The 22,594-nt window shown below is 49.1% G+C and overlaps 1 protein-coding gene and 1 long non-coding RNA gene across 4 annotated transcripts in view; one reads left to right on the top strand and one right to left on the bottom strand.

Moving 5' to 3' along the window:
- The window catches only part of LOC112921608 (protein-cysteine N-palmitoyltransferase HHAT-like protein), a 67,819-nt gene that overhangs the window by 24,554 nt on the left and 20,671 nt on the right, over positions 1 to 22,594 (top strand). For all 3 annotated transcript variants that reach the window (XM_026000919.2, XM_026000920.2, XM_072726579.1), the window contains exons 6-13: positions 1,614 to 1,730; positions 2,942 to 3,046; positions 5,169 to 5,330; positions 8,138 to 8,314; positions 9,969 to 10,175; positions 12,340 to 12,479; positions 12,981 to 13,064; positions 15,256 to 15,378. In XM_026000919.2, the coding sequence (XP_025856704.1) occupies positions 1,614 to 1,730; positions 2,942 to 3,046; positions 5,169 to 5,330; positions 8,138 to 8,314; positions 9,969 to 10,175; positions 12,340 to 12,479; positions 12,981 to 13,064; positions 15,256 to 15,378 (1,115 nt within the window). The remainder of the gene's footprint in view (positions 1 to 1,613; positions 1,731 to 2,941; positions 3,047 to 5,168; positions 5,331 to 8,137; positions 8,315 to 9,968; positions 10,176 to 12,339; positions 12,480 to 12,980; positions 13,065 to 15,255; positions 15,379 to 22,594) is intronic.
- LOC140594447 (uncharacterized) lies at positions 2,190 to 12,089 on the bottom strand. The gene is made up of 2 exons (XR_011995239.1): positions 11,624 to 12,089; positions 2,190 to 5,300 (listed from the first exon to the last, which is right to left on the bottom strand). It is a non-coding gene; the product is annotated as an uncharacterized lncRNA (long non-coding RNA).

The following is a 22,594-nucleotide window of genomic DNA, read 5'->3' as shown; positions in this document are numbered from 1 at the left end:
AGACAGAGTTCTTCATACACATCTCCTCTCAACTCATACGGCAACCCCCTGCCGCAGGCACTGGTGTTAATACAATCCTATTTTACAGATGAGGAACCAGGCTTGGAGAGGGGAGTCATTGCCTGGGTTCTAGATCTGGGTCCAAGATGTCTGCCCTTCCCATGCTTTGAGCAGGCTCACAGCTGTGAGCCCATCCCATGGGATGCTCATAACACACCTCCTGCACCACCTGTCAGGGCCAGTGGGCCCATGGCATCAAAGATATGACAGGCAGGGGTATTGCTTGCCAGCCTTGGGCAGATGCAAAGCAGCACCTTAGCAGGGGCAGGACGGGCATCCAACAGCAGTGAGAAGGAATGGCAAGCAGCCAGACTGGGGGGAAGGACGCACACACACACACACGTACACTTGCACACATACACAAATTTTAAAAAAGATACATCTGTGTTTTATGTAAGTTCCCAGTGTATACTCTGTTCACATTGGTTATTCTGTTTAGCCTCATGGTGGTGCTGTGAAGAAGCAGGACAGGGAAGTGCTTGTATACCCATTCCATAGGGGAGGAAACCCGATGAGGTCAGACTTCTTGGACTGTGTGTCCGCTTCCCGATCAGCCCACTCGTGATGCCTGGGTGCCGGAAACAGCCTCAAGGGGGAAAATCAGCGCTGGGGAAGGACTGGGCTTCTTCTAATCCAACTCATGTCACCCCCAACAGGCTGCTTGCCCCAAGGCTAGTTACTTCCCCTCTCTGGGCCTTATTTTCTTATGGAAGGGGGTCCCATGGGCTGACTGTGGAAATCCCTTTAAGGCCAAACTTCTGTGAGTCTCAGAAACTTCTACCAAAGACAGAAATGGGTGGCATTTGAGAAAAATTTACATCCAAGTAGTTTAAATCAAACCTTATTAAAAAAAAAAAAAAAGATATTTCTATGAGTTCCAGCAGGCAGTTTTCATGATTGCTACAGTTCTTCAAGCCACAGAAATGGAACATTTGGCAATGAAACAGGGTCCTTATTTCTGTTTAGTGATTTCATTGCCAGGAAAAGGAGCTCAGGGCCCAAGCTGATGGGTTTCAGGAGAAGGAGGCCTCAAGTTAGGATGGTTGTGATCCTCCTGCCAAGCGAGGGTTGCCTTCTGTGATGGAACTAGTCCTCTCTTTATTCTGAGTGGGGACAGTTTAGCTGCAATGCCAGTCTCTGGAGTACAGCAGAGAGTGCCCACACTTTGGGAGTGTCTGGGAGCTGTGGATCCCACAGGCTTCCCTCCAGGGGTTCCCCCTTTGTGGCCACCACCTGCATCCATGGATGTGCGATACTCTGAGTGAAAGGTTCAGCTCCCAGAGGTGGGCTGCCAGATTCATGTCCCTGCTCCAGCTTTTCCAACCAGGTCCCCCCAGCCAAGGGGATGCACCCCTTCTGCCAACCTCTGCTTTGCATCTAGAAGGGGTTGACAACAGGATGCACCTCACAGAGGCTCATGAAGATTAAATGAGTTGCCCCTCATGGAGCACCTAGCATGATGCCCAGCACAGACCTGGTTGAACGGAGCCTATGATTATTGTTACTCTTTAGGCAACAAGTGACTACTCTCTCCTCTCACCCTGCCCAACTAGCCAGAGACCCCAGAGGTGAAGGTGTTGCAGGACAGGCTGGCAGCCACAAACCTGAAGATGAGTGACCTCCGCAACCAGATCCAGACAGTGAAGCAGGAGCTCCGGATGGCCCAGAAGGTATTCCAGAGCCAGGGGTCAGATGTTCTTGACTGGCTGGGATTGGGAAGAGCATGGCCAGAACAATGGGTTCCATTCAGGAGCAGCAAGGGCTTGGCCCCATGAGCATCATGCTGCTTGCTCTGGGTCAGGCTCCACATCCAGTAACTTCCTTCTGTCCACCCTTCATGCAGACCATTGGTGATTAGGGTTCTCGGCTGCCTGTAGGCCCTAGTGGTACCCTTCTCACCCTGGACAGAAGAGACAGTACCACCTACCCAGGGAGAGTTCTGTGGACTTTCCTTGTGCTACATGTACCCTAGTAGATCCCAGGTCTCTCCTTAATAAGCCACCTTGGACTTGGAAGCCTGCCAAGACTTGCCTCCTGCCCTCTGCTGTCTGTAATATTAGAAAATGAATAGGTTGTTTGTGTATTAAAGACCCCTTTCAAAGGAAAATACTCAGACTTGGGACACAGGCCCAGCTGCTTCATTATTTATTTTTATTTACATAGTGAATTCTCTGGCATTTGTCTTCCCTGCTGGAACCACTCAGACTAGCCAAGATTTCCAAAACAGTATTCTATTGTGGAAACAAGCACCAGAGACTTGGTGCACTAGATTGGTTCCCATGACAGGCTTCAGAGGGGCTTGGGGGCACCAGCTGGAGAGTTCTGTTTCCACCTCAAAGCCTTGAGTTAGGGTCTGCACCCCACCGTTCAGCAGCCACAATGTTGGGCCTTGCTGAAACCAAATATCCCCAGCTGGCATTTGATGGTCCTCTTTCTTGCTGTACTCAGACATGGCCCCTCATCAGTGGCTTTTCACAGAGGTCGAGTCCCTGTGGCAATGTATTTCCTGTAGCCATCTAGAATGATCTCAGTTCTAAGTGATAGGTGAGCAAATTGAGGAAACAGATTTTGGTCAACTTTGTGGTTCACTCATCCCAGAATATGTCAAGAGCAGGTGACCCCATCTAAACATTGTTGGCAATTCCTTATCTGCGGTCAACATGACCAAGAAATACTAAGGACAAGAGAATCACTACTTTCCCAGGGATGGCTGCTCTGAGAGCATGGTCAGCTGGCCTTTGAGGCAGGAGAAAAGTGTGTAAGCAGGGCCTAGGCCCTCTGGGAGCCCCACGCAGCCAGTGTTGCTTCTGAGTACATGGCAGTTTTAGAGCTCTCGTGGGGCTCTCTCTCCTGTCTTCACCAAAGGCCTTGTCCTTTCCAGGTTTTGACCAGCGAGGTCGGGGAAGATGTGAATGTCCAACAGCTCCTGTCTTCCCCAGGGACCTGGAGGGGGAGGGCTCAACAAATTCTCGTTTTGCAAAGCAAGGTGAGTGAAATTCTTCTGGCCCAGAACAGAGGGCTTGAAATGCACCAGAAAGGCACATATCAATTCACATTGTACATGTAGGACCTTGGAAAGGCCTTCAGGCCCAGCAGAGCATACTTGCAGGGCTGTTGTTTTATATTTTCCCCCACCAACCTGATTTTAATTTGTTATTTGATGAACAAGGATTTATATAACACTTACCATGTGCCAGGCACTGGCGCTTAACAAATGCCAAAACCTTTGATTTATTTTACTCTAGGCATATTTTTTCCCCTAGTTCATGTAAATTTGCGTGACTGGTGTACTTGCCGGCTTTTTCCAGTTTTGTCCAGATGGCTTTGTAGACTTTTGAAAGTTTTAATTACCCACTAAAGACTTAGCCTTGTCTCCCTCTTTATGTTCTAAATATTTTGGAGCACTCTCTAGAGGCTATGAGCTGAGTCTCCAGAGCCAGGCTGCTTGAATTTGGATCCCAGCTCTCGACTTGCCAGCTGTACAACCATGGGCAAGTTCCTTCACCTCTCTGGGCCTCGGTTTTCTTCTCCTTATACCATGGAGAACAACAGGAGCTACCCCACAGTGTTGATGGGAAGACTGAATGAGTCAATAGGTGTAAAATGGCCAACGTGGTGCCTTGCGTGAAGGGAACACTGCACAAAGGTTAGCTGTGGTGGTTATTTTCCTCTTTCACCTTCAAACCAAGAAGCACAAGAGTAGGTGAGTGACTTTCCCTTTTGGGCAAGTACATGGCCTTCATCCCCAGGGACTTCCAAGTTCACAGTTCCTGGGTGGTTTTTATCCCAGGGCATCTTATAGGATCCTTGAGGCCAACACGAAGGGGGGACAGTGTCCAAAACACTGTGATTTATGACCAATGTGTGGCCTTGGGGTTCAAGAGACCCCAGTTTGAGTCTGGCCTCGGTCACTAGTCTATAGGTTCGATGACCTTGGGCAAATCACTTCATCCCTCTGCCCCTCAGTCTGCTCACTTGCAAAAAAGAGTGTTGTGAGTTAAATGAAATAACATTTGTAAAGCACCCAGCCCAGTGCCTGGCCATAATAAGCACACCACACATTAGTTGTTGTTAAGATGCACAGATAAATGTTTAAAAGTTTCACACTATACGTGCTGATGCTTGAATGGAATTACCATAGCATGCCACACGGGGGCGCTGACATGTGCCTTCAGAGCCGTGCTGCGGGCCTTTACTGGGGATCCTGGTGAATTTTGCCCCGGCACAGGTTTACCTAGCTGTGTTCCATCATTTATGTAGTATCAACACGGAAACCCGTGTTAGAAGGACCCTAAGAGTTATTCACATCAACCCCAGTGCAATAAAGCCATCGTGCTGTGGGGTGACATCTACCTGCCACTTGCCGAGAGCCTATGAGTGCTAGACTGTGTGCTGAGGCCTTCACCTCAAAGTTGCCTAATCCTAGAAAGCACCCATAACACTTGTTTAAAATGCAGATTCCCAGTCCTTCCCCTGGAGCTCTGACTTGTTGGTCTGGAGTGGGCCCCAAGATTTGTCATCTCAAGAAGCATCTTGGGAGTTCCCAGACTTAAACAAGTTCAGGATACTGAATCCTTATAACATGCAGGGTGGACCCTTAGGCCCATTTCATAGGTAAGGGACCCGAGCAGTTAGGTGAGCTGTGCATAGTCACACAGCTAGTGAGGCTCTGAGCTGATCTTTCAGCTTTTAAACCCCACCCTCCCTCTGCAGCATCTCCCGCAAGTGGCCAGGAACCTACAGTCTCCCCAGGAATGCGCCCAGTCTTGGGTTAGAGAGTTCTTCCTTGTACTGAGGTCCTCCATCCTTTCCCTCCCAGGTTCCTGGAGTCACACGTCTGCTTCTTGGTCTCAAATAGCTGATAAGGGATGGCGTGATCTTTCTCATTCTCAGATTTAACCTCCCTTGTGTCCTCCCCTGTTTTGCTCCAGATGCCACCCCAGGTTCTTTCCCCACCTCAGTGCCCCTCATATGGGGCTTCTGTGTTCATCTGGAAGTACAGTGTCCTCTGTCTAGTGGGGCTTCCCATTGTACCTTAGGACAGCCTCTGAGCAGTTGAGTCTATGAGTGCAGACCCACTGTGGAATGACGAACTTTATCACCCTCAGGTTCGTGAACTTGAGAAGCAGTTGGGACAGACCCGGAGCCAGTCTACGGGAATGTCTGGTGATGAGCCATCTGCCTATCCAGACCCAAGGAAGCTCTCAGCACAGGAGAAAAACCTGCTGAGGATCCGCAGCCTAGAAAGAGAAAAACAGGAGGGCTGGGAGGTAATGCATGTCCAGGGAAGAGGTCAGTTCGGTACGTGGGACTAGGAGATCATGACCACCTCTGCAGGGCCTCAAAGCCCTTGTGGTCATGAGCTCCAAGCCACCCCTTAGAGGCAGGGAACATGGGGTTTGGGGTCACATCGGTGCATGTTCCTTATGTCCTGTTAATCCAGCTTGAACTTCCTGACTGGGTCCTCAGCCCATTTCATGAGCTTCTGGTGGCCCCATCCTGGCTGTTCTGGAGAAGCTGGACCTGAAATGGTCACGTAGAAGGAGAGGAGAAAGTCACAGCCCAGAGTGATGGCCAGTAACAGTGTTAGACAGGGCTCAATGGAAGAGAGCTCTAGGCTGCTGGAAGGCGGGGGGGCTAACACTAGCACCATGGACTGCTTCTCACTGGCAGTGCCGGGAGTGGCAGGAGCTGGACTCTACCGGGCTTATGTGACAAACAGAACTGGTTGGCACATTGTAGATGAACAGTATAGAAGCAGCCTAGCTTTAGGCACAGATGGATCCAAGGATCTGGGGACTTGGTCTTACTTAATGCCACGTTTTCTGGACCTGACTTCACCCTCTCAAGTGGAGACTCCTGGTAGTTCCAGCTTCTGGTACTACAGACAAACAAAGGGCTTCTCTTTCCAGGTAATTCCAACGAAGTCCCAGAACTAAGTGTCACCTGGCTAGCATAGGTCATGGGCGCATCCCTGAGCCAGTCACTATAGCCAGTCACTGATACAGGCTGCTGTGATTGGCCAGGCTTCAGATCCTAACCCCTAGGTCTGGGAGGTGAGTCAGCCTCTCAGAAGTTGGCGTGAGAGTGAGGAGCAGGGTTTTCTCAAAGAAAGTAGAGGAAGAAGCAGAACAGGACAGAGTGCTGGCAGGCTGAACAGCCTACCTCAGTGGCCCTGGCAATGGGCCTCTTAATGGTGAGGCCTTACCTTGTCATCAAGAGACTTGCATTTGTGAGCGTCTACTCAAGACTAGACCCTGTGCTAGGAACGTTGTGACCATTGCTCCATTGCACCCCCAGCATCCTAGATCATCAGGTGTGAGGAGAGAACAGTAGGACTAGAGAGGTGGGCAAGGCCAGCTAGGGGGTTGGGCTTTAATCTTGAAGGAAGTCGAGAACCACCAAAGGGTTTGGACTGCTGTGTATGTTGGAAAGGTCACATGGTCAGGTATGGGGGGCTAGGTCAGAGGAGGCATGGAAGGCGGAGGCAGTAATCCATTTGAGACATGACCAAGAACCTGAGCCAAGGCAGTAGGACTATAGCCGAAGGCTGGACACCTGCAACATTTGAGGGTTGACTTTACAGGGCTCAGTGACAAGATGGAAGATGGAAAGGGGAGATACAGAGGGATTTTGAAGGACTTCCAGTGAATGTAGTGGGTGCATAGGGGACACAGGGAGGGGAATTCAAGGGAGATGGGGAGCTGAGATTTGAAAATGTTGGGTGTGTGGTGCACCCAGCTCAGGCTTACATGTTCACACAGAATAGAATGTTACAGTCATTGAACCTATTGTAAGCCACAATGTGAGTAGAAAGAAGATATTCCCTGTGTGCACGTCCTCTGCCAGGAGCCTTCTAGAGCCTAGAGTGTGTAGACAGCAGAGCAACAGGTAAATAATGGCTGCCTACCTGCAGAGATTGGTGGTCTTCTAAATTCATCACCAACAAGTTTTCATTTCTGTAATTCACTTCCACGAGGATCTGAAAATACTTTTCCAATGATAATTAACCCTCAAGACCAAAGCAGATTATGTAACCTATTGCCCAAAACCCTCCTCAGTGTCTCAATCTTGGTTCCTGATGGTTTACCTAATCTGGACTCTGCCCCCTCTGACCTTGCCCCTGACCTGCCCCCTCTCCCACTGGGCTCTAGCCACACATGCTCTACCCCAGGGCCTTTCCTCATACCCTCACTTCCTTTAGTTCTCTTCTCAGATGTCACCTTTTAGAGAGGACTTCCCTGACCATGCCATTGTCCCTCCTACCCATTCCCTTCCCCACTTTCCAGTAAGCACTTGTCACTATTTAACATCTGTCTCCCCAGCTAGGATGTTAGCTCCTTGGGGACAGAGACTCTATTTTGTTCTCTGCTGTATCCCCAGCATCTACAACAATTTTAAGCACATAGTAGGCCCTCAGGAAATATTTGAGAAGGAAGGGAGGGAAGGAGAGAGGGAGGGAGGGAGGGAGGAATAAGAGAGACTCCAAAGGCATGCACAGCACTTGAGTTGCTACTTTGTAGCTGACCCAAGTGAGGTACAGTCTAGGCTGATGTGCTGGACATACATGGAGGAAGTGAGGTGATGCAACGGGCACCTCCCTCTCATTCTGGCTCTTGGTAGTGTGAGCCACTTCAGTTTGAACCTAGACTCAGTGCTGCTCATGAAAGCATGGCTTTTCTCTTTCCCCAGCTCAGGCCAGGATTGAAAGGTGGGGACAGCCATCCTTTCTGGAGGACACACCCACAGTTGGCAAGTGTGGTTCCTCTCATGTCTGACCCTGGCAGAGCAAGGGCAGCTGCCTGGATGCCTGTGTCCTCAGGCTGATGGAGGAGTGCTGTCATCTATCAGTGACATCAGTTGCATGCAAGGGCAGGGGGCAGGAGTCTATGGGCCCACCTGACAACCCTCAGAGGTGAGGGCTAGGCTCTGGGGCCCCAGCTCTGCTGCCTTGCTCTCGGGCCTTCAGCAAGTCCTCTCTTGTCACTGGGCCTCACCTCTGAGTAGGAGCCAGAGACCAGATGTAGTCAAAGTCCCATTCAGCCCCATTGCCCACAACTATACTTCTGGATTACAGAAACTTGTTGGTGAGCGAGATGGCCTCCAGAGAGAGCTTGAAGAACTGAAAAAGAAGTTTGAGGGTGTGAAGTCCCGGAATAAGGTGCTGTCAAGTGAAGTGAAGACCCTCAGGAGTCAGATGGGGACGCTGGCAGAGAAGGGCAGGCATGATGATGAGCTCATCGATGCCCTCATGGTATAGCCCGGTCCCTCAAACCTAGCCCCCACCCTGCCCAGAAGCCCATGACCCAGCCCCAGCCGCAGTGAGCTCTCACTTACCCCAGATGCCACCTGCATAATCCAGAAGCAGCCCCAGGGGTGCCAGCCCCAAAGCCATGCCCCAGGGATGAGAACAACCAGAGGCTGCCCAAGCACACGTACCAGTCATGTTGTGTGATATTGTGCTGGCTATGATGTGTTACAGCCTGGCACCAGCCACTGGACTTGTGGACCCCAAAAGAGGAAGAAATGGATGCAGGGGAAGGAGATGGGATTGGACCCTGGGTTATTTTTTCATCAATGAATGGAAGGGACAGCTGAGGGCCCAGTTTGAATTTTTGTCCATGTGACAGCATAGAGCCCCTACCTGGCTCTTGGGGTGCATGTGGTTCATGATTACTCACCAAGACAACCCCTAGGGTCATATATTATAATCCCAGTTCACACATGGGGAAACTAAGATTCCAATTAGTTAGCTAAGTCATCCAAAACCATATAACTGAGTTCAAACCATGTTGGTCTGACTATAAGGCCTTCCTTGATTAGCAAGGCCACACTGCTTTCCCGACACTAGATTGGCCTTGTTTCTCTGGGACTTGGGATGCCCCAGGGTCTCTGAATCCCAAATTGTGCCCCAGATCCTGGGTGGCCATGCCTAGCTTGTCTGGGGGGCATGGGTGGTAGGCAGAGCACAGAAGACCTGAACTCTAGGCCTGCCTCTGCTGACACTTCACTTGGTGACCCTAGACCGATTTTACCCCTTCTCTGAGCCTCAGCTCCCAGTTTTGTTTTGTTTTTTTAAGATTTTATTTATTTATTCATGAGAGACAAAGAGAGGCAGAGACACAGGCAGAGGGAGAAGCAGGCTCTATGTAGGAAACCTGATGTGGGACTCGATCCCGGGACTCCAAGGATCACGCCTTGGGCTGAAGGCAGGCGCTAAACCGCTGAGCCACCCAGGCATCCCTGATCCCAGTTTTTAAACAAGGTGTGGACCTGGATGTCCTTGGAGGTCCCTGTGTGCCACCATCTTTTGTTACTGCAGATGTCATGATGAAAGCTGCAGACCAGCCCCAGCCTTGCCATTCGCCAGCAGTTTGCCCTTGTGCTCTCTGGGCCTCAGTCCCTCCAAATCACTGGCATGCCCTTTCTGTTGGCCCACTAGTGAAGCCTCTAACCTGGTAGTCTTCTGGGGGCATTTACAGGGGATGGTGCCTCAGTTGGGTGCTGAGAGATCCCTGGTGAGTGGTCCAGGTACTGCCACCATCTCCCAGCAGAGGGATAGGGTTTCTTTTTCCCCAAATATCTCCCCCGCTGGCTGAGGGGACACCATGTGAGTTGCTTTCTGCAGTCTCAGGAGTCCCTTCTATGTCCTTCTTGGCCCAATCTCAGAGAAGGAAGTTGAGAACAGGAAGAGGGCCTGGTCCCCATGTGCCTGGTTGAGTATGCCCCACCCCCACCCCGAGGCAAAGAAAGTTCTCCTTCTGCTTCTCAAGGGAACAGGTGGTATCCCACTTTTGGCTCCCGCAGGAGCAGGGAGCAGGTAAAGGAAGGCAGTCTTCCCTGTCCTGCCTTGCCCAGGGGTCATGGCTAACCTTGTCTGTCATCTGCCCTCCTGGCTGGCCCCACAGGACCAGCTAAAGCAGCTACAAGAGATTCTGGGCAGCCTGAGTCTGCAGGAGGAGAAGAGCCGGGCGTCGCAGCACCGTCTGGACCAGCGTGTCAACAGTGAGGCCCAGCGGAGCAGCAGCCTCATCACCCAGCTGCGGGCCATGGTGGCTGAGCGGGAGGCCAAGGTGCAGCAGCTGGAGCAGGAGATAGGCCAGCTCAGTATGCAGGTGAATCAGGCGTTGGCCTGGTCTGGCCCAGCAACCATGTCCAAGCCCTGACAATTTCATCTGCCATCCGGAAAAACCACCTGGCTCCACTTTGGTCCCCTGCTTGCATCGGGCTTCCCATCCTTTTTCACATGCTTTTCCTCTTTTTCCGATTGTCTCCCTTCTCTGCATAAAACCTGTGTGGGGCTCCCACTCACCCTTGGCCTTACTCAGTCCTCAAGGGTCCAGGCTCCATCCAGCTTCTCCTCACCCTCCCAAGCTCTGGGCCTCATCTTTACGATCCACAATGGTAGCTACAGTGCCAGGCTTTGTACTCACATTCCAGGCAGTGGGATGGCGGGAAGGAAGTTGCACTTCATCCAGCTTGTAGGCCCCCACATGACTACAACCAGCTTTTCTGGCTACCCCTCCTACCTCTCCTCTCCAACCCTCCCCTTCCCACCCCTTGCTCCCTGCACTCTGGCCACATGGCCACCATTTAGCTCCTCATATAGCCCTGCTTTCTCCCCATTCCAGGCTTGTGCACATGCCTGAGGCAGGGGCCTTCCCTTTCCTCCCCCACTGCCAATGCCTGGCTGGTGGCCCCAGCCTTTAGACCTTACCAAGTCATGAGCTCCTCCAGGTAGCCCAGGGCTCCCCATTTGTGTTACATGCCTCTCCCAGTCACTCTCCTAACTCTCTGTGCATCCTCAAGCCAAACTTTTGTCACCCTGTGTGATCATTTTCCTGTTTCCTCCCCCGAATTCCTCCTGAGAGGGCGTATACTGTGGTGCCTAGTTGTCTGGTGCAGGATTGAGCAGCCAGTAAATGCTCATAAATGCTTGTCTAAGGAGAGAGCTCCTGAAGTGTTGAACCTTGACAGGTGCCTTACCAGCACAGCCTCGGCTGCTAGGAGTCAGGCACTGTGGGCTCTCTGTGGCTCCTTCCCATGGTGGTGGTGGTGGTGCTCAGAGGGCAGGGGAGTGGGTGGCCTCTGGGGTAAAGATTCCTTGACAGATACACAGGTCTCCCAGTGACAGAAGACTCATAGCCAGGCTGACTGGTATAGCCTAAGGCATGTCACAGAGCACCCCACCCTTTATTCCCAGAGATCCATGGTCTGGTCAAAAACACAGGAACCCAAGAGCCTCTCAGCTCCAGCCTCAGGCTGGTGTCAACTGGGGTTGGTGGTCTGTCTTAGAGCCATCCATTCCCAGAGGCCCAGGCAGCCCAGGGCCTCAGTGGCTGTGATGGAGAATGCTGAAGTCCCCGAGGCTGATGGGGAGCCCAGGGCTATGACAAAGGTCTGGGGACAGAGTGTGTATGGCAGTGAGTGGGGACATGGCCTCATACTCCTTGCCCTGTTTCCCACTGGGAAGTGAAATCTGAAGGAGCACACAGGAACATTCCAGTATTTTCACCTTATCACTGTCCCGGCTCCAGGCACACAAAAGGGAATCGATCCTTACCTTGGAGATCATCAGCTGATTGAGCCAGGGCATTACCCACCAGGCAGTTGGTGTGTGCATCTCAGGATGAGTGGGGCTGGGGGACATGCCAGGTTGTCCAGGGCTCACCAGCTGTCCACCCCTGATGGCCTGCCCTCCTGCTGGGGGTCCTCCAGTGCACCTTCTACAGTCTGGCCTCACCAGCTATCCAGAAGAAGGAGATGGGAGGAGGGGAGGGGGCCTGGTAAGCCCAGCCTCCCACCAAGACTGCTGGCCCTTGCTGAGGCCCTGCCAACCTCTGTGGCTCCGGGTGTCTGGAAAGTCTAAGTGTCTCCAGCTGACAAAGGCAGCTGGCCTCAGGTCACACCTGGCACTCACCCTGCATGGGTGGGGCTGTCCAGAGAGGTGGGTCCACTCAAAGACATCAGTCTCTGATCTGCCCTGAATCAAAGGCCATGCACTTCCCTTTGGGACCTGAATGTAGAACAGCTTCCTGGCCCAGCCACCACCTCGCTCCGCCCCACGCCCCACGTAGCTCCCTTTCTGAAGAGAGGCATTATTAGATGTCATTATCATGCAAGGAGTGCCTTCACCAAACAGGCCTTGCTTTTCACTCCTGAAAAGAAGCCTCTTTCACATCCCCTAAAAGCCCCAGACTCAAGCCAAGGCCCCCTCCTGCCTTCTGCAGGCCTCTGAGCCAAAGCACTGAGAATCGAACCCATGTCTGTTTCCTGCAGTATCATCAGAATAAAGGAATGGACAAGGGGTCCAGTGGGACTGAGGACCACTCAGCCTACACCAAGTTCCTGGAGGACCCCATCCAGACCAAGTCCCTGGCCTCAGCAGGTGATCACGTTGGCAGGCTGGGATCTTCTCGGTAAGAAAAAAATGGGATAGAGGGGTGAGAACATGAATATTAATTATTCCAAAGAAAGGCTGCCTCTGCTGCCACAGATGCAATTTTAAGATGACTATGGCGTTGTCCTTCCAGTATGTGCGCCTCTCATATTCCACTAGCCCTGCATTTGCACCAAGGAGCCCGTTAGGTCCAGATATTATTACTGCAGGACGTCTGGTTACATCTCCCTGTACATCCTCTCTCAGCTGGCCTTGAAATGCACCTGCTTCTAGAATTCTCAAACAGACCTGTGTTGGATTGCTCGGTGCTCTAATGTCTCCCGGTTCTGTCTCATTTTGAGCATGCAAGAGTTCTGGAAAGAAGGGCAGGAAATCAGCAGGACTGCCCAGCCAGGGGTGCTGGGAGGGCCAGCACTGGCTGCCTTCTCAGATTCCTGGAATCCCTGCTGGCCTTGCTCTCCTCCCAGGTAGGCCGCAGCCTGCCTTCCCATGATGATGAGCCCCTTCTGCCCTCACACAGCTCCGTGACCAGCCTGGGCCACACACTGGTGGAATCTGCTCTCACGTGGCCTTCTCTGCCCAGTCCTCATGGGGCCTCACCCAGGTATGAACTCGGGACCTCAGGGCCCTCACAGTCCTTCCCATCCCTGATTGCTCAGCCAGTATTGCCATCGCATTGAAAGGAGGGGAACCAAGACCAGGCCAAGTCCAGGGACTCTTCCAACTTTACATAAGGACATGGATGGAGGATCAGAGAGGCCCAGTGCTGATCCAAAGTGATAGAACAAGTGGCTTCAGAACTAGAGTTTTGGCCTCTGGCTTGCAGTCTCCTGCCCTTCCTGCTACCACAGAGTTAACACAAGGAATCTTCCAGGGCCTGGAGCCCAGCTCCTTCCCTTGCCTTCTCTTCCCCACTGAGAATCAGTCTCTAGGGGCAGAATTTCATGTCATATGGGTTCCCACTTTAAGTCACTGATACCCCCTCAGCTCTCTGGCCCCCTCTTTGTTGTTAGAATCAAGCCCAGGGCTTAAAAGGGCTCTTTGTTCTCCCTGCCAGCTCACAGACAAATGATGGCTTTGTCCTGCCTCTGAGCTCTGTCCTGAGCCCTGCCCACTGTCCACTGGGGCCATGCTCCTGCTGTCAACCCCCGTCCTCACCCCTCAGGCTGGTCAGCTCAGGTTCTGGGCCAGGCCTCTAAGTGGCCCTAATCCGTGTTTGACTTGCTGTATGGCTCTAGGCATCAATCCTCTCTGGGATGCTGTTTCCCAAGAAGTGCCTGAGACAGTTCTGGCCTGACATTTGGCAGCACTGGGACTGTGAGCCAAGGCCAGCCTTGCAGCTGCCCCATCCATGAGCCGGGGGGTCCCAAGGGCACTCAGGGAGAGTGGGCTGCTCTAAGCCACAGGGGCTCATGGCACACTTCCAAAAGTGGGAGATCTGGTGCTACAGGGAGAGCGGATGGGCTCTGTCTCTCTGGGGTTTTAGTCACTATAGTGGGAGCAGGAAGAGGGACAAGGTGGTCCTCAAGATCCCTTCCAGGCTTGTGTGGCCATAGCCTCTGCCCTCCACAGGGAAGCAGAAACAGTTGTGCTCCTCAGCTGTGCAGACTGCTGGTTCTCAAGCTTACTTCTTGCACGCTACACAAATACTTACTGAACCCAACCACGTGTGGGCTCTACCCTCATGGAGCGCACAGTCCTCTTTCATCAGTGACAGGACAGGAAGGAACTACTCCAGAGATGGTGTCTACTGGGGCTGGAGTGGTAACTGTGATGGGGTATCTGGGAGGAAATCCCCTTTCTCCTGCAACTCCCTTACTCCCCTGCTCCCCATGAGAAAATTGTGGAGGTGAGTTGATCAGAGCTTTCTGAATCACAGTGCACACAGAGCAGCTAGTTATCTGCAGGTTAGATGCAGGTTCGGATTCGGCAGGTCTGGATCTGTAGTCACTGACTCAGAGACTGTGCTTTGAGCAGCGATGCCTTAAAGTATACTTAGGAGGCAGAACACAGAGGAGTCTGAGGTCCTCAGGCCCTTCTCAGCAACCCCCTCAGTGTTCAGAGGGAGGACCCGGGCCCAGAGAGGGAAAGAGACCTGCCCAAGGCCCCAAAACAAGTTAGCCTCTGGTCTCGCATGCCCCAGCCCGGGTCTCCATGTGTTCTGTGGGAACAATCCCAGGATCACCAGGGTTTCAGCTGCAGAGAGCACCTTGAGATTCACAGGTGGGTCCTGGGGAGCTCGGGGGGCAGAGCTCACCTTCTGTCTGGGCTCCAGCAAACAGATAAGGGGCTGGTAGGCAGGCCCAGTGGCAAGAAGGGAAGTGGTGACAGGCTAGATTGGCACTGAAGAAAACTGACCAAGATACAAAGCCAAGAGTCCAGGAAAGTACAATGGGCTTAGGGCCAAACCAGGAGATGCAGGAGGGCCAGGGCACACTGGCAAGGAGACAGAGACTGAGCCTACCTGGCAAAGGGTTCCTGGGGCACCCCAGGCCCTTAGGGGCCAAATTCCATAAGAGCCAGCCTAACTCCAGGCCCCTACAGGGACTGGATGGACAGAGGTACTGATGCAGCTAAGTGAGGTCTAGAGACCTCAGCAGGCACAGGAATGGTGGGCTGAGAAGGAGCCAGAGGAGGAGGACCAGCAGGGCCAGGAAGGACTGGGTTGGCTGCCTTCTCTGTGGCTGTCTCTGAAAATCCCTGAATGTTCTTCCAGTACCCCCCACCATCACAGGTAAGTGTGTCTTCAGATAACCCAAGTGACTTCTGCCCTCTGCCCCCACTCTGGTCCCCAGGTTCTCAGACTCCCCAGAACAAAAAAGCTGGCAGGCACAGGTAACCGAGTTCAAGGCCCTCTGGCAGGCCGCTGAAGTGGAGCGTGACCGGCTCACGGAGTTTGTCACTGTGCTGCAGAAACGGTAACACATGGCACCCAGGGAGACATGCTCTCATGAGTCTTTGTGGGCTGGGGGTGTGGACAACCTGGTACAAGGGCATCATTCTTGGACAAGGACCAGGTCTCCTCTATGACTGGGTCCACCTTCCTGGAGAGTTTGGCTTCCACAGTGTTGGTCTAGAGTATTCCCAGTCACCACTTGTGTGCTCACCTAGGTGTTCCACAGCCTTGGGGCCCTATTGCCACACTTGTGGTTTGCTTTGTTCTACCATATTCAATGGGACTTCTATATGCAGGTGGACATGAGGTGGGAGTCTCAGGGAAGAGGCTCTCTGGAGTAGTTAAAGCAGTCAGATCAATCCATAAATAATTAAGATCTCTGATGAATATGGCACCTTACTCAGGGCATTGGGGGATTTGGTGGGAAGACAAAGGCTAGACTCCTGTCTGAATTACAAAGAGCAAGATTGCTGCTCATAGATGACAGCTGAGACTTCTCTGGGGAGGGGGAGGAAGCATGTGGCCTAAGGCCATGGATCAGGAGGCATAGTTTTCTCCAAGGGGTTGTTGACAGACTTCCATTCAGATAAATCAGTGTTCCTCCCTCAAGTGACCCTTTTGGCAACAATTGCAGGTACTCAGGCCAACACATGGCCCAACCATGTGACCTCCACACTGAAAAATATAAAGGACACCACTGGGTTCCTGCTCTAATAGGGCATACAGCCAAGGCTCTTTGGTGACAGGCAGTAGAAACCAATTCTGGCTAAGTTAAGGGAAAGGCAGATTTGGGAAGGTGCTGGTGAACCTTAAGGGGTGGGGCAGGAGAGGAGCCCAAGAAGGTCTGGGCATCTTGGGGGCTGGATGCAGTAGCAGGAACCCTTGGGCAGTCTCTCCTGGGGCATTGGAACAACACAGGCCCAGTGGCTTCCAGTTCTTATGCCAGCAGATTCTGGGAAAGAAGATCTAGCTGGCCTGGGTTGCTCACGTGTCCATCCCTGGACTTAGGGCAGGCACCTTGATTAGAAGTACCTCAGGTGCTCATAGAATGAAGGAGGGGCAGTTTGCCAAAGGGAAAAACAGAGTATCATTACCAAAGAAGGAGTGAGGGCTGTTGGGAAGTGGTCAAAGGATGGCTACTACCTAAGCAATGAGAAGTGACCAGGTTTAATTGTGGGGTTTTTTTCCATGTAATACATGAAGACGATATGAGTTTCAGACCTATTCAGGAATAGGAGAAAAGTAACATGAATTCTTTTTCTGTAACTGAAATGTAATGGATGGTACAAGCCTTTAGTCTATCAAATAGAAGAAACACACTCGGTTTAAAACGGCTTTCTCTCCCATTTTCCTCGAGTTGCTCCTGAGTTTTGGGGGGGGTTGTGAACCAAGGTGACTCAGTTATGTATTGCTATGTTACAAACCATTCCAAACTTCATGGCTTCCAACATGATGGGTTTTTTTTCCTCATCATTCTGCGGGTTACCTAGGGGATTCTATTCCATGCAACACCTGCATCACTCACGTGGCCCGTTCAGCTAGGAGCTCGGCAGAGGGTTCTCCTTCACTGGCCTCTCTTTCTGTGCACTGTTTCTCTTCCAGGGCCTCCCCATGCAGAGCTGGGACTAGCATGAGGCAAGCAAGGTACTTTATTCAGGGCACAAAATTTAAGGAGGCACTCACTATGAGTCATGTGTGTGTGATTTTTCTCTTAGCTGAGATCCTTGACCTTTTGGGGTTCACTCTGCTGCTCTATGTCATTTTAAGGTGTAGGGGAGCTAGCTTTCTGAGGCTGTCCCAGGCTCATCAGACAAGACACATGGCCTTTTCTAGTCTGGAGCATTGCTGTCTCCTGGTGATCTAACAAGGAAAGGTAGAGAGCCAAGCCCCCTCTGCATTCAGATCACCCAAACCTATTCAGATTTCTCACCCCAAAGCATAGCACCTGCCCTTCTCAGAGATTCTCCAGTATCTATTCCCTTCTTTTGGGGGGGGGGGTCGGAGTATGGGGGAGTGTTCTAGTCTTGCCTCAAGAGGGCAGAGCTTCCCCCTCTCATACTCTGCCCTACAACTTCCAGCTGCCTCCGGCTCCCTGCAGTTCCCCAGGCTTGTGTCCTTATCCCAGCAAGATCAATGTGTTCTGCTTGGGGTCCCCTCACCCCCTCACCTGGTACAGTCAGACTAAAAAACGATGATAGAACTTGTCTTTGTGTCCCCTCTCTCAAGTCCTGTATCCAGTGTTCTGTGTCTCTTATCCTGTTGTCCAATGTCTGAGAACAGCGTATTTCTTATATTTTATCCACTTTTCTAGTTGTTTACAATAGGAGGGGTTAGTCTGCTTAGTCTCCCATGACAAATGTCACAAACTATGTCTCTTTGTGAAAAACATATAATTGGCTTTCTTTTTTTTTTTTTTTTAAGATTTTACCTGTTTATTTGAGAGAGAGAGAATTCATGCATGAGAGAAGGGGGAGGAACAAAAGGGGAGGGAGAGAGAAAATCTCAAGCAGATTCCCCACTGAGCAAGGAACCTGATCTAGGGCAGCATGTGGGTCTTGATTCCACAACCTCCAGATCATGACCTGCATTGAAGCCAGGAGTCTGACACGTAACAGACCAAGCCACTCAGGCTCCCTTGGCTTTGTTCTTAAATTCAATCTGAGAATTGGTGTTTGAGGAGGAGAATTTAACCCATCTTCATTTTTGTATTATTTGGAAATATTTTGATCATCTCAATATTTTGTATTTGCCATGATTTTTCTGCTCCTTTTTCTCTGTTCTCCTTTCTATTGGATAAGTCAGATTTTGTTTCCCTCTCTCCCATACAAGTTTGGAAGTTACACATTCTATCTCTCTTCTTTTAGTGGTTACCTATAACTTTTACCGCAGAATTCAACAAGTCTAAAATCAGTAGATTTCTTTATAATCCCTTTGAACAATAGGATAACTTTAAAGGTTTTTCTGTTTTGTTTTAGTAAACTCAACCCCCAACGTGGGGCTTGAACTCACGACCCCAAGATCAAGAATCACATGCTCCTCCAACTGAGCCAGCTAGACAGCCTGATTAAGTTTTGAACGTTTAATTCTGATAATACCCTACTGTGTCTTTCATGTTACTGGTTTCATGTTACTGGTTTCATGTTTTTTTCTAGTATTGCAGTCTTCTTTCTAAACCCTCTGAAATTAACCCTCCAAATTCATCTTTTAAAAAATTAGTCAGTGTTCATTTACTTTGGCCAACATACTTAAAAATATCTTCCCTCGGGATCCCTGGGTGGCGCAGCGGTTTGGCGCCTGCCTTTGGCCCAGGGCGCGATCCTGGAGACCCGGGATCGAATCCCACATCGGGCTCCCGGTGCATGGAGCCTGCTTCTTCCTCCACCTGTGTCTCTGCCTCTCTCTCTCTCTCTCTGTGACTATCATAAATAAATAAAAAAATTAAAAAAAAAAATTAAAAAAAAAAATCTTCCCTCACCATTGCTTCTTGCATCTCAGCCTCTCTTCTGGGTTCAGCTTCATTCCTACTGAAGTGCATCCTTTAGTTTAATGAGGCCACGTGGATGGTAAACTCCTTGCATCTTTGCTTACTTTGAAGTCTTTATCCTGCTTTGCTCTTGGAGGAGAATTTCATTTGGTATAGAATTCTAGAGGGTTGGGTACTTTCTCAGCACTGGGAGGCTGTGACAGCTCATTGTCTTTAACCATCCACTGTTGCCAAAAAAGACATCTGCTCTGTTTGGCTGTTGTTCCTTCGTAGTGATGTCCTTTCTCTCTAGACGTTTTTTCAGATATTCCTTTTGTCTTTGGTATTTTGAAGTCTCACTGTGATGGGTCAAGGTACTTTATTTCATTTTCTTTCTCCTACTTAGGGTTTGGTGTGCTTTTTTCATTCCAAGGACTTCAATCTATGTATCGCCAAGGACATCTCTCCCTATGTTGCCTCTCCCTGTGGTTTCTATTCTTTTCATCTGAAATGCCTGGTCAGCCCATGTTAGACCTGCTTCTTCTTTCCTCCAAAACTCTTAAACCTTCACAATATTTTAGGCTGATAACTGCATGGTTTCTTCAAGTCTGTCTTCCAGCTCACTAAATCTCTTCAGTTGTGCTTTATGTGCCATGAAACCTACTTTAATAACTTTCTTTTTTTTATCCCTGGCAGTTCTTTTTTGTGTAAAACCTTCCATTCTCTTTCTTACAGCATTCATTCTTTCATGAAGACTTCTTGCTTTTCTCTTTGTAATAATTTTAAACTTACTTCATGCCCTTAGAGTTGTTCTATCATCCTCATTACTTAGAATCCTAAGTAATGTCTGTTGACTCGCCCTCACAGTGAATAATTCCTCAATGTGGTTTGTACTTTTGTGTTATTTCTGTGAGCTTGTCTTCAGTGTTGTTGTTGTTGTTTTTCTTGTGGGAGTTCTCAGGTTGTGAAAGTGTTCCTAAAGAATGGTTCTGCTTTTGTTTCTGTGGAGCTTTGGGGGTTTCAGTGGTCTCTGATTGGTACTTTATGCTAATTTATTGGTTTAGGATTTCCTGAACTCATGAGTGCTGGCCTTGTGTTTCAATTTTCTCATGATTGGTGCTTCCCCCTTTCACACACTTAAGGCCCTGGTAGACTACAACATTCCTTACCACTTCCCTGGATTATGGATGTCTGTCTTTTATTGCAAACAGGTATTCTTGATGTTTCTAGAATCATGCAGAGAGCTTCCTTGTAGGTTGCTGCCTAATGGGAGCCCAGGTTTACAGCCTCTACCTTCACATTGGCATCAAAATCTCCACTTTATGTGGTTGGAAGTTTTATTAGTTTTTCTATTACAAGTGTATACTTACTTATTGTAAAAAGTCTCCTTTTCTGGGGACACCTGGGTGGCTCAGTGGTTGAACATCTGCCTTCAGATCAGGGTGTGATCCCAGAGTCCCGGGATGGAGTCCTGCATCAGGATCCCTGCAGGAAGCCTGCTTCTCCCTCTGCTTATGTCTCTGCCTCTCTCTGTGTGTCTCTCATGAATAAATAAATAAAATCTTTTTAAAAAGCCTCCTTTCCAACCTACAGTTACCCACTTCTCATAGAAAAGAACTGTCAGAACTTCTAAAATGTTTTCTTTGCACATCCAAAGATGTACATGAAAAAATATATACATACATGTGTATATATATATGTGCACATAAATGCACATATATTTCTATTACAAGATTGACTCATACTAAACACATCTTTACATTTTTGCAAGAGTATGTAACTGTAAGTTTCTAAATGTGGAATCACTGGATCAAAGAATACGTATATTTAAATGTTCACAAATGATGGTAAATTGCCCTTTTAACATGAATCCATTTGCATTCCCATCAATAATGTGAACTATCTACCATTTCCCCATACCCTCACCTCTACAAGGTTTTATCAGCGCATAACATTTTTGGCAAACTAATAAAGAAACACTATAATCTCAGTTGTTTTTATCCACTTTGCTAAAACCAAAAGTGGGGATGAGCATAGTTTTCACATTTATACCCTTTTCTGTTAAATATCTGTTCATACTATTGCACATTTTTTAGGGAGTCATATTTTTCTTTACAGAGCTCTTTATGAATTATGTATTCATAATTATGTATTATGACTACATATGTATTGTAATTATGTATTATGTATGTAGTATAATGTTATGTATGTTTGTCTTTCATAAGGGTCTTGTATCATTTATATTAAATTAATACCTAGGTAGGGAGACCTCCTTATCTGAGTATTCTTTTTTTTTTTAATGATTGATTGATTGATTGATTTAAGAAAGAGAGAGCATATGCGTGCGTACGAGCACCAAGGACGGGGGAGAAGCAGAGAGAGAGGGAGAAGCAGACTCCCCACTGAGTAGAAAGCCCAATGCCATGAGAAACAAGACTCAATCACTAGACCCTGAGACCATGACTCAAGAAGAAGGCAGATACTCAACCGAGCCACCCAGGCACCCCTTATCTGAGTATTCTTAATCAATATCCTACACTTAAAGTCTTCATGAAAGCAAAATTTTTACATGAAAACATTCACTAATGACTTGCCTTACATAATAATGTTCACTTTACACTGCCATTGGGTCAATTTGATCGGACTCTTGAAATATCATAAAACTCAATTACAAAGTAAAAAGACAAATTAAAAACAAATCTGGTCTGTCATGAAATTGATGCATATGGTGTGAGAGAGCTGTTAAAATCACCCCCAAAGCCATCACAAACAAGCATCTAGCTGAGTTAGCCCAGCTAATGATTAAAGAAAAAAATCTGTGAAAATGAAGACTGGTCAAAAAAGGATAATCAGAATACCAAAGGGAAGTCTTGAGTAGCAAGTGGAATCTGTGGAATCTGTGGAGGCCCACAGAGGAGCAGCCCGCAATCAGGCCACAGGTAAAAGAGTGAGAAGGAGCTGGCTTTGGTGTGTGTTTAGAGGAAAAGCTGTAGGGCTTGCTGATAAATTGGAAGCTGAAAGCAGCAAGGAAGAGAGAGAAGGCGAATGACACCCAGGTGTTTAGGTTAGGCAACTGCATGAGTGGTGGTAACATTGATCAAAATGAGGAAGGCACATTTTGGGAGGGGAAACCAAAAGTTTGGTTTTTTCCTCAATTTTGTTGGAATTCATAAGGTGCTTTAGCATTGACAAGGCATTTAGTTTATTTCCCCTAGAACAAACAATACAAACCTAAACAAAATGCAAACATTACTGAAATACACGACAGTAAAATGAAAGCCCCTCACCCCCCAGATGACTAGTCAGTAACTGCTGCACATCCCTATTGTCAGCTCATTGGCTGAGTTTCATTAGCACTGGTATCTATTTGTTTTTAAATTTTTAATCTGTTATAAATTTTTTAATTAGGTCATATATTATGCATAATCTTCTGCTACTTATTTCACTCAACAATATATCTCAGACATCCTCTTCAAGTCAGCACATACCCTTTTTATGGTTAAGGAGTATTTTTATTATGTTAATCCACTGTGATTTATTTGTCCTTTATTTACATAAATGGCATCATACTATATGCATTCTTGCAGTATTTGGTTTTCTTCACCAATCTCATGATTTGGTGGTCTGTATTTGTTCATGTAGCTCTACCTTATTCTTTCCCATTGCCAGAGCAGTGCTGTCCAGTAGAACTTTCTGTGACGATGGAGGTAGCTATAGCTCTGCTGTCCAGTGCAGTGGCTATTAGCCACATGGGCTTTGATCACTCTAACTGTAG

This window comes from Vulpes vulpes, chromosome 11, assembly GCF_048418805.1.
Source record: "Vulpes vulpes isolate BD-2025 chromosome 11, VulVul3, whole genome shotgun sequence".
Classification (NCBI taxonomy): Eukaryota; Metazoa; Chordata; class Mammalia; order Carnivora; family Canidae; genus Vulpes; species Vulpes vulpes.
This window is presented reverse-complemented; position numbering and strand designations above follow the sequence as displayed.